Source organism: Rhipicephalus sanguineus, chromosome 3, assembly GCF_013339695.2.
Source record: "Rhipicephalus sanguineus isolate Rsan-2018 chromosome 3, BIME_Rsan_1.4, whole genome shotgun sequence".
Classification (NCBI taxonomy): domain Eukaryota; kingdom Metazoa; phylum Arthropoda; class Arachnida; order Ixodida; family Ixodidae; genus Rhipicephalus; species Rhipicephalus sanguineus.
Genome location: NC_051178.1, coordinates 88,079,259 through 88,092,014, shown reverse-complemented (window position 1 = coordinate 88,092,014; position 12,756 = coordinate 88,079,259). Strand labels below are relative to the sequence as shown.

The window sequence follows — 12,756 nt, the reverse complement described above, 5'->3', positions numbered from 1 at the left end:
CAATCATATGGTTCCCATGAACGCTCTCTCTCTGCAAGCGTGCCTGGATAGCGGAATGGTTACGACGCTCGCCTTCCGGCCCTGAGTACCCGGGTTCGAATCACGCCTCGCCAAGAAATTTTATTTCTATTTTTTTTTCTTGTTCTCTCGTCCATAGCAACGAAACCATATGGTTCCCATAAACACTTGCCGTGCTAGCGCGTTTCTACAACGCCACCTAGAAAAATAACGATTCTAAAGGGCGATGGACAACCGAGAGGTTACGACGCTGGCACTCGGGCCGTGAGTACCCGGGTTCGAGCACCACCTCTCCAAGGAATCTTGTTGTTTTAATTATTTCTTCTCCTCCTCCTCACTTTTCTTCTCACCTCCTCCTTTCCTTTCTCCATCGTGTTGCTAGGCAACGCATGGTGACGTCGTCGCTCGACGGAGTTTTGCGAACACCACAGGACCAAGCTCGCTCTTAAAGGGCCCCTCACCAGGTTTGACAATTTTGAGCTAACGAGCGCAATGCATACACTGGGCGTTCACGATCGCGTCTGCCAAAATTTGCAACGCTACGCGCCGCGGAAATGGGTCAAATTTCAAGGTGAACGCTGCTTGCCCTTCCTCTCGCGGGCGCGCGCTTTAGAGAATGAGGGGATGACGTACATGAGAAAATGGCCCTACGTAGATGGTAATGCTGTGACGTCGCTCCTCTACGTAGACGACTGTGCTCTGACGTCGCCAACAGTAGCACGTGACACTGCGATAATTATTAAAGACGATAGTCTTTCTTGGGACACTTAAACGGAGAAATTTTGGTCTGTCTTTCTGTCTTTCTGTTTGTCCGCAGGTCCCTCGATTCAGCCACTCGGCCAAAGTTGAACCACTTGCCCAAGGGCCAGCCATCTTGAACGGCCAACTAGGTTCATACTTGTGTACATTGTCGATCAAAAAGCAAACATTACGCATATCTGAGGCGCAACATCACTAGGTAAGTATTAGGTGGTGTGTTCCTTTAATAGAAAATGCATACATACGTAATTCTAAAGACCCTAGTTTCTTAAGCTGCGCTGAAAATGCGACTGCGCTGAATCTTGCCTTCCTCGGTGCCCTCTGCACGAGCTCATTTTTGTGTTTCGGTTTCGGTTCTTTATTGCACTGTACGAATGCCATGGGGCGCCGCTCTGGCATTCCTGTTTTACTCAGGCGACGTTTAAATAAAAGAGTGTGTGGAGAGTACTCGTTGAGTAAGGACGTTTCTTCTGCTTCAGCGCTTCGCGCCAAACCGCGTGTTCGGGCTGCCTGGCGCCCCGGCCTGTCGCGTTGGTCACCGCCGGTCTTAGCCTGCTGCTGCGCCGGGACTACCAGCCCGCAACACAGCACTCATGTTTCCCGACGTATTGCCAGATGGCGTCCATATCTCATGCAGCGCATCTTCTATCGTCTTTAGACGACATTTGCAGCGAAGCACGCAGGTACGCGGCCAATTTTTTCACACGACATGTGTAGTTTTGTAATTTGTTGCTTGAATAAATAATAAAACTTGAGAGAAATAATGAGACACACAAAGGGAATGTGTGCGTCTTTTTCATTTTTTTTTCGTGAATTGCAGCGAGAAGCGGGGCTAATGTGCCTCCCTTTCCCGTGCGATCGTGTCTCCGCGGTTAGCGCATCGAGCAGACGCTAGCCCTGGAAACGAAAGTAATGTTCTAGCGCGTTCGAGCACTCATTATGCTCAATTATTCTACCGCGTCCAAGTAAACGTTAATGCGGCACTGGCTCATGATAGCACCACTCTCATGGCCGTACAAATGTCTCAACTTTCATGCCCGACTCGCAGACAGGCAGTACACCACAGAGAACGCCGACAAAACGCCCACGGCCGCTACATAAAAAAAAAATTGGCCGCGTATCTGCGTGCGTCGCTGCAAATGTCGTCTAAAGACGATAGAAGAGGCGCTGCGTGAGATATGGACGCCATGTGGCAATACGTCGGGAAACATGAGTGCTATGATGCGGGCTGGTAGTGCCGGCGCAGCAGCAGGCGAAGACCGGCGGTGACCAACGCGACCGGCGGGGACGCCAGCCAGCCCGAACACGCGGTTTGGCGGGAAGCGCCGAAGCAGAAGGAACGTCCGCACTCAACGAGTGCTCTCCACACACTCCTTTAGATACGAAGTATCTTAAGGCGGAGCTGAATCCGGTGGTGGTGGTGGTGGTGTGCGGCGTGACCACCCTTACTGCGCATGCGCATACCCTCTTCCCTTCCCCTCTCCACTTTCTCTCTCCCCTACCCCTCTCCACTTTCCCTCTCCCCTCCCCATCTCCCATACCCCTCTCCCATCCCCCTTTCCACTCTTCCTTTGAAACGTGGGCTTGACATGCCGAAATTCTCTCCTGCGCAACGCCGCGATGAGCTCGAGCGCATGCGCGTCCCCTCATCTTCTCTCTCCTCTCCTACGCTGCCCCCCTCTCGCCCGCCTGTCGACCGCGTTCCCCGCTCGCCCTGTGAGAATTAACAGCCAGGCTAGCTGGAAGATACGACGCGCGTAGCGTCCCTCTTCGCGTTCCACGACGCGAGGTCGGTAGCATGCCCAACGAACGCCAACGGAACGCGATCGTGCAAGTGCTCCGGCTTCGCATCGCCTCATGGTCCCCTTTAGCGGGAGATGGTGTAATTTTTATTTACACGTCGCCTGAGTAAAACAGGAATGCCAGAGCGGCACCCCATGGCATTCATACAGTGCAATACGGAACCGAAACCGAAACACAAGAATGAGCTCGTGCAGAGGGCACGGAGGAAGACAAGTTTCAGCGCAGTCGCATTTTCAGCGCAGCTTAAGAAACTAGGGTCTCTAGGATCACGTATCTATGTATTTTCTATTAAAGGAACACAGCACCTAATATTTACCTAGTGATGTTGCGCCTCAGATATGCGTAATGTTTGCTTTTTGATCAACAATGTACACAAGTATGAACCTAGTCATCCGTTGAAGGTGGCTGGCCCTTGGGCAAGTGGTTCAACTTTGCCGGGTGGCTGAATCGAGGGACGTGCCGACAAACAGAAAAACATACGTCTGCTTCCTACAAGTCACCAGATCAGTCCCGGGGCCACGTCGCGTTGACGTTGACCCCCCCCCCCCGGGGTGCAAACCTTTGCCCAAGAAGATCCCGTGGCCGCGCCCACCCCCCCTGCGCGTGCGACTACCGCACCTGGGCTTCGGGCCCTCCAGCCCGGAGACCCCCCCCCCCCCCCATGCCAGGAGAAGCGAGGACCCCGGACCACACCTGCTGCCCCGGAGCTCCCTGCCGCGACCCCTGGTGCCACCTGCTGCTGCGCGGCCCCCTGCCTCAGCTGAGCCGCCTCGTGTACGAGTGTGCAGAGTGATCTGCACGTGACTAGTTCCACCAGCCACGCCCCCCGGTCCCGCCGGCTACCTGCCAGCGCGACACGCGGCAACGCCCACCAGTCATGGCTAACCCAAGCAACCTCCCGGTGAGGGAGAACTGTTTTTTGTTTAACGCCCCCGACGGGGACGTCTCTATAGACGATCTAATAGACGCAGTTGAGGAGACGGCTGGCGACGACAGCGTGCTCGTATTGCAACACATGGGGGGCTCAAAGTTCCTCGTGTGCACTAGGAATGCAAACCAGGCTACGAGGTTAATGGTAGCGGAGGGCTTCAAAGTGCACCGCGAGCACGTTGCAGTCGAGGCCGTCGGCCCCCCGGTAACTTTTGTTAACGTCTACCGGTTTCCGGCTTATTTGCCAGATGACGTCCTGGTCAACGCCCTCGGGCAATATGGCAAAGTTAAAAGTGTCTCCTTTGCAACTGTTTCAAACCGGCAAAATAAATTAAACGGGGTCAGAGTTGTGAGGATGGAGATGTGTAAGCCAGTTCCCAATTTCACGACCATCGCAGGCCACCGTGTCATGTGTGAATATCGCGGGATGCGCCGCGTGTGCGCTAGGTGCAGCGAACCAGGGCACATGGCCACGGCCTGCTCGGCTGCTTATTGCAAGCGATGCGGGTATTCGGTCACGACACCGAAGGGTGCACCGAGGAATGCAAACGGTGCGGCGGGCGACATGGCACGCGCGAGTGTTTTCGCAAGCGCTCATACGTCGCTGCAGCGCGAGGCTTCCCGTCAGAGATCAGAAACATCACCAGTACGAGTCAGCCTAGTACCTCCCGGTTGCCTACGGGGGCAGCATCGACGTCGGGGCTCCAAGTGTTGAGGCCAAGGTCACGCCCCCCCACGCCAACGAACGCCCCGGATCACTGGGAGCATGAGGGACCTCGGGAGAGGGGAGACGCACGCGGCGCCTCCACATCCCCCGCACCCATGGCAGTACCCCCCGACGTTGTCGACGAAACGAGCAACACAAGCTCTGAGGGTGACCAGGGAGAGTCGAGCGGGCTCGAATCCGGCTCCCCGGAATCGTCGAGCGACTCGTGGGACCCGTCACAGACGGAAAGTGCGGAACAAGAAGTACCTGGAACCGCACAGAGCCCTGTCACCGACGAGCCTGCGTTCCCGGGACTCGGTGCGGAGAACTTCCCGCCGCTGTTATCCGAGCCCACCTCCCCCCCCAACCCGGACGAGTTGCCCATCGTGAGCTGCGGCCGTTATGTGTTACCCGACGCCGAACACGGGCCGCCAGACCCGAGCTCCTCCGCTGAGAAGCAACCACCAGGCTCAACTTCACCCGCCCCTGCTCCCGCTAACGCCCCTGCAACGCAGCCAGGGCCCGTTAGACGCGACCGTTCGCGTTCAAGGTCTCCGTTGAGGGGAGGAGATGGGCCAGCTGGGGCGGAGCCGAGCCACCCCTCGAACATCGACAACAAACACCGCCGGCCTAAAATGCATGGTCTTAGCAGCGACAGTGACGCCCCTCCCACCGCGAAGTCACAGAAACTGGATACGGCCCCTTCGGGGAAAGGGCACACGCCGCCAAGTGCTGGCAGTAAACGTAACTGACACGGACTACGTAACACGGCTGGCTACCCCGCCCTTTTTTTTTTTTTTTTTTTTCTCATCCTGCCCCCCCCCCCCCCCGCTCCTCGACTGCCAGTCGCGGCTCCCCCCCCCCCTCCGAATACCCGTGAGGCGAGCTAGTGTCTACATGCTTTCCCTGCTGCCTGTCGCCCCGCCCGCGCCTTAGTCTTTGGTTTCCCCCTCCCCCACGTCCCGAGGCACCAAGCCATGTCGTTCCTCAAGTTCGCCACATGGAACGTCCGCGGCTTTCGAGACAGAGCCAAACAGCGAGACATCCTCGCCTTTGCCCAGGTGCAGGGTATCGATGTCTTGTTTATTCAGGAAACCAACTTTCGGACCCCGCTAGACGTCTCAAGGTTCCGCCGCGAGTTCCAAGTGGACGCTTTCTTTTCTTTGACAACTGCGAGGGCCTGCGGCGTGGGGGTCATCTTCGTAACGGGCCGCTTCCGACAGAAGGCATTCTGCACCTTCGGCGCAAACGGCAGAATGCTAATGCTCGATATCTACATTAACGGGAAACGGTTCCGCTTCGTCAATGTTTACGCCCCGGTAACGAGGACGAACACCAACAACTTCTTCCAGGATTTGCATCAGACCCTCTCGGAGCCCATCCCGCACGTGCTACTGGGAGATTTCAATTGCGTGATCGACTCGCAGCGGGACGTGAGGGGCCCAGGCCGAGGCAGGTCAACGTACCAGGCCAAAGAGCTCGTAAAGATATTGCGCCACCTCTGCCTGACTGACGTCTGGCTTCACGTCCACGGCGATCTCTTCGTCCCGACACGCTCCTCTCAGCTGTCAGCGAGTAGAATAGATCGGACGTATCTGCCCGACTTTCTCCTCCCCTCGGTAGCAGCGTGCGAGGTCCTTTCCCCCTCGGCCGACCTTGCAGGTAGATCAGACCACCTACCACTCGCTACTACGCTGACCGGTTTCCCCGGACACTGCAGTGACGGCCAAGGCTGGCGTCTTGACTCGGCGCTGCTGCAAGACGACGACAGCATCAAGCGTATCAGAGAGCGGCTACAGGAGTCTGTGGCGAACGCCCCGGACATGACCCCGCTTTACTGGGAGACACTGAAAGAGGAATGGAGAAGGATCCTCCAAGAAGAAGGCAGGGCCAGAAAGCGCCGCATAACCGCCAAGATGAACGAGATCTTACGCAGAATCCGCATCGTTAAGGGGGCGGAGTCGCTCACGGCTTGCACACGAAGCTACGTAAACTCCCTGGAGGTCGAATACGCCCGCTTACTACAACGACGCGCGCTTAGACCACCTAAGGAGTGGGACAAGCCAGCCAATCCCATTGACGCAGACCCCAACGAGGCGAACGGGAACGGCAGCGTACGTATCACTCGGGTGAGGCGCCCGGACGGCTCATCTGCAACCGATCCGGACGGAATCAGCTTAGTTTTTCGCGACTACTTCGCTGCCCTATTTCGGGACACTGACCACGGCCGCGGTACAGACGAAAAACGGCTGATAGAAGAGGTCTGCCGGAACCTCGTACGACTGGAGGGGGAGGAGACAGCTTTGCTTGGCGGCGAGGCGACAGCCGAGGAAGTGTCAGTTGCTATCACGGGCATGCCTCCAAATTCCGCCCCTGGCACAGACGGCCTCACCTCGAACTTTTACGCAACGTTTCTCGACGTTCTAGAGGGCACGTTGCTGGCAATGGTAAACATGGTGGTCACGCGACAAGCGAAACCAAAGTCTTTTGGTGAAGGGAGGATCGTCCTCTTACTGAAAGAGGGAGCCCCGCAGGAGGAGCCGTCGGCGTGGCGCCCCATTACATTATTGAATGTTGACTACAAGATAGTAGCCTCCCTACTAAACAACCGCCTGAAACTCCTCCTGCCGTCCATCGTCGCGCCTCGTCAGTCCTGCGCGGTCCCGGGCCGCTCCATGTTTGCCAACTTAACGGTGACAAGAGACGCATTCGAATACATGACATCGAAATCCCTGCCAGGAGCCTTTGTTTCTCTGGACCAGGCGAAGGCCTTTGATCGCGTCAGACACAGGTATATGTTCGAGGTGCTACGCCAATTCGGCCTTCCGGAGAGCTTCGTCGACCTCGTCTCTAAGCTCTACAGCGATTTAACATGCCACGTCGTCGTAAACGGTGCCCCAACACCTAACTTCGACTATGAGCGAGGAATTCGTCAAGGATGCCCACTAGGACCCACCCTCTTTATCCTCTCACTCGAGCCGTTGCTGGCTAACATCGAGAGAAACGAGAGCATTAGAGGCTTTCCACTGACGGGGGAGGCCGTGGTCAAAGTCCTCGCCTACGCGGACGATGTTTCGTTGTTTGTCAGAGACCCGGCAAGCCTACAGGCATTTTGGACAACGTTTACATCTTATGCTGAGGTTTCGGGCGCCGAATTGAACATGACAAAGTGCAAGGTCCTACCGTTCGGCGCATTCCCCCGAGGGGCCTTAGGCAACCTCGAGGTCGTCGACGCCGTCAAGGTTCTTGGCATTTACTTTTGCTGCGGCGGAGTGGCGGAGACAACTTGGCAGCGGGCGTTAGAGCGGGCACAAGCGGCAATTACACGACTAAGCCTCGAAAACCTAACATTACGAGAAAAGGCCCTGGCAGCAAAGACTACCATCTGCGCCTTCGCCTACTACGCAAGCCGAGTAGCCGTGATGCCAACCAAAACGGCGACCCAGCTGTCGAAAATGATCGGGTCCTTCCTCTGGGAAGGCAAACCTGCGCCTGTCCGACGCACCCTGTTACAACTTCCAGAGAGCGAGGGAGGCCTCGGCCTCTCCCATGTTTTAACCACAAGTAGAGTGTTCGCCTTGAAAACTGCAAGGGCCCTCTACCACGCAAGCGACTACGTGGGGAGAGGCTTAATGCGTTATTGGTGTAGCACAAACGCAGCCTTCCTGAACGCAGACCGACCCCTCGCCCCACTCGCAGAATCACCCTCGTCATTCTACAAGTCTGCCGCAAACACGATGCGAATGCTCGAAAAAGAGGCTCCCGATTGCGACGTTGACGAGGTCCCACCGGCTCGCATTGCTGAAGAAATCGCGCGACACCAGATCACCCCAGACGAAAACAGGCTGTCGCGCAACTGGAAAAGAAAAGCGTCAAAGGACTGTCGAGGAATCCCCAGATCCGTGCACGACTTCGTGTGGCGGAAAAACTGGGACGTCCTCCCAACACGCCAACGGCTACACAAGTTTGGCATCGTGCCTTCGCCTCGCTGCTCCAACTGCCGCGCTGACGAAACGTTGGCGCACGCACTGTTTGAGTGCCCCGCAGCCAAGCCGGTTTGGCGACTGGTTGCAAGGGATTTTAAAATCCGTCCTCCCCCGGAGCTCAAAAGAAACAGGGGCGCCTTCGCCAAACTGGTAGTCGTCTGCACCATATTCACAATCTGGAAAAGACGTTGTCTCGCCGAAGCGAGACGTAAACCGGTGCGAGCAGCCTTCCCGGCTGTGTCCCGAGTGCGCGGAATGCTGTGGCAGCACCTATCAGAGCAATTGGAGTCCAGCGGCGAAGAGAAATTTCTCCGCCGCTGGCACACAAGATTTTTCCTTTTGCAAGAAGGCAAGTTACGCCTACCCATTACCCCGTTTTAAATGTTACTAGTGTATTCCATGTAGAGTTGTTAATTTTGTTTGTTTTATTTTCCTATAGTTACACGATGTATTAGTTTTGTATAACGAGTAATGTAGACTGTATTTATGCACCTTGTATCGTTGTATTAATGCATAATCTGTCATTACGGTGCACACTGTTCTTTGTATAATGTTTCAGTTTTCGCGGCCCGGCGCGGGCCACGCGCACTCGAGCAAAAATGTAAACGCGTATTAACGCTCCCGCGTGACCAGAAGAATTATTGTCGGAGAAGACTCATGTAAATAGTTCCTTTTTTTTGAGAGCTTACAGGAAAAATAAACTTCTCTTTGAGACCAAAATTTAGGCGTTTAATTTCCCCAAGAAAGACTATCGTCTTTAAAAAAATCACAGCATATCCACGGAGTGAATGATGATGAGTGGGCGAAGCTGCGGAGGTTCATCGGTAAACCGCGAATCTTCCGTGAATTCTGCCCAGTACATCATCACCGACGTGAGATCGGGCGCGTTTTACTAAAGGTTCGATGCGTTATGACGACTTGCAGCTCACTTTAATTTTACATGTACGCTGTGAATTTTCATTGTTTAGAAAACCATTGCTTTAGAAAACATGTGGTGTCTTTCGTTAGGGAGCTGGCGTCTTTTCGTTTTGCTTTAGAAACATCTGGCGTTCTTTCGTTTTGCTTTTAGAAAACATCTGGCGTCTTTCGTTGGTTTATTTCATCAATCAACGGCGTTTTGAACAAAATTTTTATTGTTTATTCACGCACAGGAGAAATCTCACCAGGCACTATCTTGGAGGTAAACAATGGCTGCTAATGGGAATGAGAGACAGAAGAAGACGGCTTTTAGCTAACACTTACACTTCTACTTCTACTAACGTTTCCTACTGGAACATGCCAATGGCTGCTAATGGGGAATGAGAGACAGAAGAATTCGGCTTTTAGTTAACGCGCACGCTGCGAATTTTTTATTGTTCAACAAGGCACAGGAAAAAAATCACAGCATATCCACGGAGTGAATGATGATGAGTGGGCGAAGCTGCGGAGGTTCATCGGTAAACCGTGAATCTTCCGTGAATTCTGCCCAGTACATCATCACCGACGTGAGATCGGGCGCGTTTATACTAAAGGTTCGATGAGTTATGACGACTTGCAGCTCACTTTAATTTTACATGTACGCTGTGAATTTTCATTGTTTAGAAAACCATTGCTTTAGAAAACATCTGGCGTCTTTCGTTAAGCAGCTGGCGTCTTTTCGTTTTGCTTTAGAAACATCTGGCGTTCTTTCGTTTTGCTTTTACAAAACATCTGGCGTCTTTCGTTGGTTTATTTCATCAATCAACGGCGTTTTGAACAAAATTTTTATTGTTTAATCACGCACAGGAGAAATCTCACCAGGCACTACCTTGGAGGTAAACAATGGCTGCTAATGGGAATGAGAGACAGAAGAAGTCGGCTTTTAGCTAACACTTACACTTCTACTTCTACTAACGTTTCCTACTGGAACATGCCAATGGCTGCTAATGGGGAATGAGAGACAGAAGAATTCGGCTTTTAGTTAACGCGCACGCTGCGAATTTTTTATTGTTCAACAACGCACAGGAAAAATCTCCCACCGGCACCACCTTGGAGGTCAAAGCGTAAGACTGGTTACGCACTACGACTACTACCAGGCCCCGGAAAGTCTCAAGTTCTCGCGATAGCCGCAGAGGGCGAAAAAATCGACCGCGGCGAGTTCCATCGATATGCGCGCAGAGTGGAGCTACTGACTCCTCTTTTAGCGGTCGGCTATCTTAGTTTGCATTTTCCCTGCTCGGGGCGCTAAACCACCCAAATTTTACACTTTAAGAAATTGTTTTGCGCAAGCCAATGAATCATTCAAACATGTTATTTTGCTTTGGATAGCTAGAGAGTTACTTATGTTTAGACTTAATATGTATAGCTGCTTTTTAATTGAAGTGTCAACGTTTTAGGACTTCAGTGATGACTAACTGGACCAAAATCCAATTTGTATCCATCTTTTCCGTGGCCGTTGGCGTTCAAATTGTTCGGCGGCAACGTAAATGCGGAAGCACCTTTCGCTTCAGTTCGCAGACGCCCTTTTATCTTTACAGCAATAGTAGCTGACTCAGTTTACCGGCGAATTTAGAAATGCCGCAGCGATCGAGATCGAGGGGCACGTTTCACGCTTTCATGGAGTCGATCTGTTGATTCCGCACCGTAAACAGGTAAGCCGGAGCGTCAGTTATGCTCTTGTTCAATGGTCCGTCGTCGTTTCTTTGACATTTGTTACATCATTAATATATTGCTATAATGACGAATACATAAACCACATATTGTTCAGTGTCAGCTTTGCATTGCCGAGTAACTTGCACACGCGACACGTCTGGTTTGTGATTTCGGTGTACTGTACCTAAAGGGATTGCGCGTGATTTTTCAATAGGACGCCTAGGAAATTTGTAGTGGCTATGCGTGCAGCGTTTCTAATAATCGAGCACAAGTTTTTTAAAAGAGATTTTATATCCGCGAGGGGCGCGAACAGCGGTGATTATTGAACGTAATGGTAATCGCATTAGGTGAAAGAGAACGTTCTTTAGGGTTCTTCATGAATGATTAGATTGTGTTAAACATTTAGATTATTGTCAGCAGTCCTTAAATCAAGGGGGCTTAAAGTTAATGCGGTCTCTGGGGGTCTCATACCCCACCACCGATATTGAGATCTAAGACTTATCTCTCCAGAATGTAGGGGTGTGTGTGTGTTGGGATCGTCGAGATTGTTCAGAAACTCTTATCATTCCTTGGCTTCATGATTACTATAAAATCTAAATTTTGTAACGAATTTTGCCTGATGAGTATTTTGTACCTTCCATCCTGTAACGGCAGTGGTTTCGCGAATAATATTTCTTATGTCACAAGTGTCGAAGCTTCGTTTCGCTGCTTCCATAGATGGTAATTTTCATTGTTTACTTGATTGAAAATGTGTATTTCATCTGATGTGTTTTTTTCTAAAGCGGATATAGAATTAATGTAATGATGTGTACTGTCAGAATACCAAGATTTCCCCGACTTCTCTCCAGAGCTCTCAGCATCAAGGCGTGAGACCAGTAAGTGGGAGCTTTCCAAAAATAAAGGACAATGCCATTGCTCCTGCTTAAATTTATATAGTGATATACAGCATTCTTTTCCAGTGCCCCTCAATATCTCTCCACCAATACAAGAGCCAGCATCCCAGGGGGCACAGGAGCCATTGCCAACAGCACCAACTACACAGAGTTATTCTTCCTCTTATTAAAGCAAGATTAATGCAAGATTACATAGTAATTCCAGTAAGTGTGTCTTCATTCTACAAAAAAAAGGAATTATTCCCACATGCGTCCCCAATATATAAATATTGGCACTAAACTGGTTAATGATACAGCTCATTACATTAAATAGATGCTTTCATTAAATAAACACCCTTTTGTTTTAACGTTTTACTATCTGCCACTGGGTATGTGCCTACTTTTGGCCAGTCATATACGTGGCTGTGTGACAAAAAATACATTTTGCCTGTGTTTATTTTGTTCTCATAACATGCAAAAATACCAAATTAGCCTTTTACACTAGCCTGACCTGGTATTTCAATTTGGGCACAGCTTGCAAATTTTGTAAGGGATGCACACAAAATTCCAGGTAATAATACGTTGCATTAAAATACAAATGTACGTGTTTCTAGTGCACCAAACTTAGCAAACCATTTAACCAAAGTGTAAGTTTTAAAGCCTCTTGCTTAGACTTAACATTAGTGATGTGGCTTTTTGATTTTCCAGGAACCCCAAGAGCCAGGACCAGGACCCGGAAAGTGCTCACTCCATGTTATATGAAGAGGCTTCAGCACTACTGCGACGAGAACTCCCACCTCCATCAAATTGTTGCAAGACTTAAAAAGTCCAAGAAACCAATTGCATCTCATGCGCAGCTTCTTCTTGAAGCAGGCAGGTACCTAAAGAAGGATTTTTTTGGAAATTCTAAGAGTGCAAATGCATCTGCAACCACTGAAAAAACATGGGAGACGATGGCCGATGCAACTGAGATAGTTTGCCCTCAGTCTTTACTTTACAAGCCCTGAGGCACATAAATATCTATCAAAGGTACTAAGTAGGGGTGCGCGAATAGTGAAATTTCATCTCGAAT

The 12,756-nt window shown here is 51.5% G+C and overlaps 1 protein-coding gene across 1 annotated transcript; it reads left to right on the top strand.

The window, feature by feature from the left end:
* The first annotated feature begins 4,011 nt into the window (after positions 1-4,011).
* On the top strand, positions 4,012-4,968 carry LOC119385646 (uncharacterized). Its single transcript, XM_037653049.1, has one exon. The coding sequence runs from the start codon at positions 4,012-4,014 to the stop codon at positions 4,966-4,968; it is 957 nt and encodes a 318-aa protein (XP_037508977.1).
* Positions 4,969-12,756: the final 7,788 nt, after the last annotated feature.

What these genes read in the sequence shown, in the direction of transcription:
- LOC119385646 (XM_037653049.1), top strand. Translation starts at nt 4,012, where the DNA reads ATGCGGGTATTCGGTCACGACACCGAAGGGTGCACCGAGGAATGCAAA.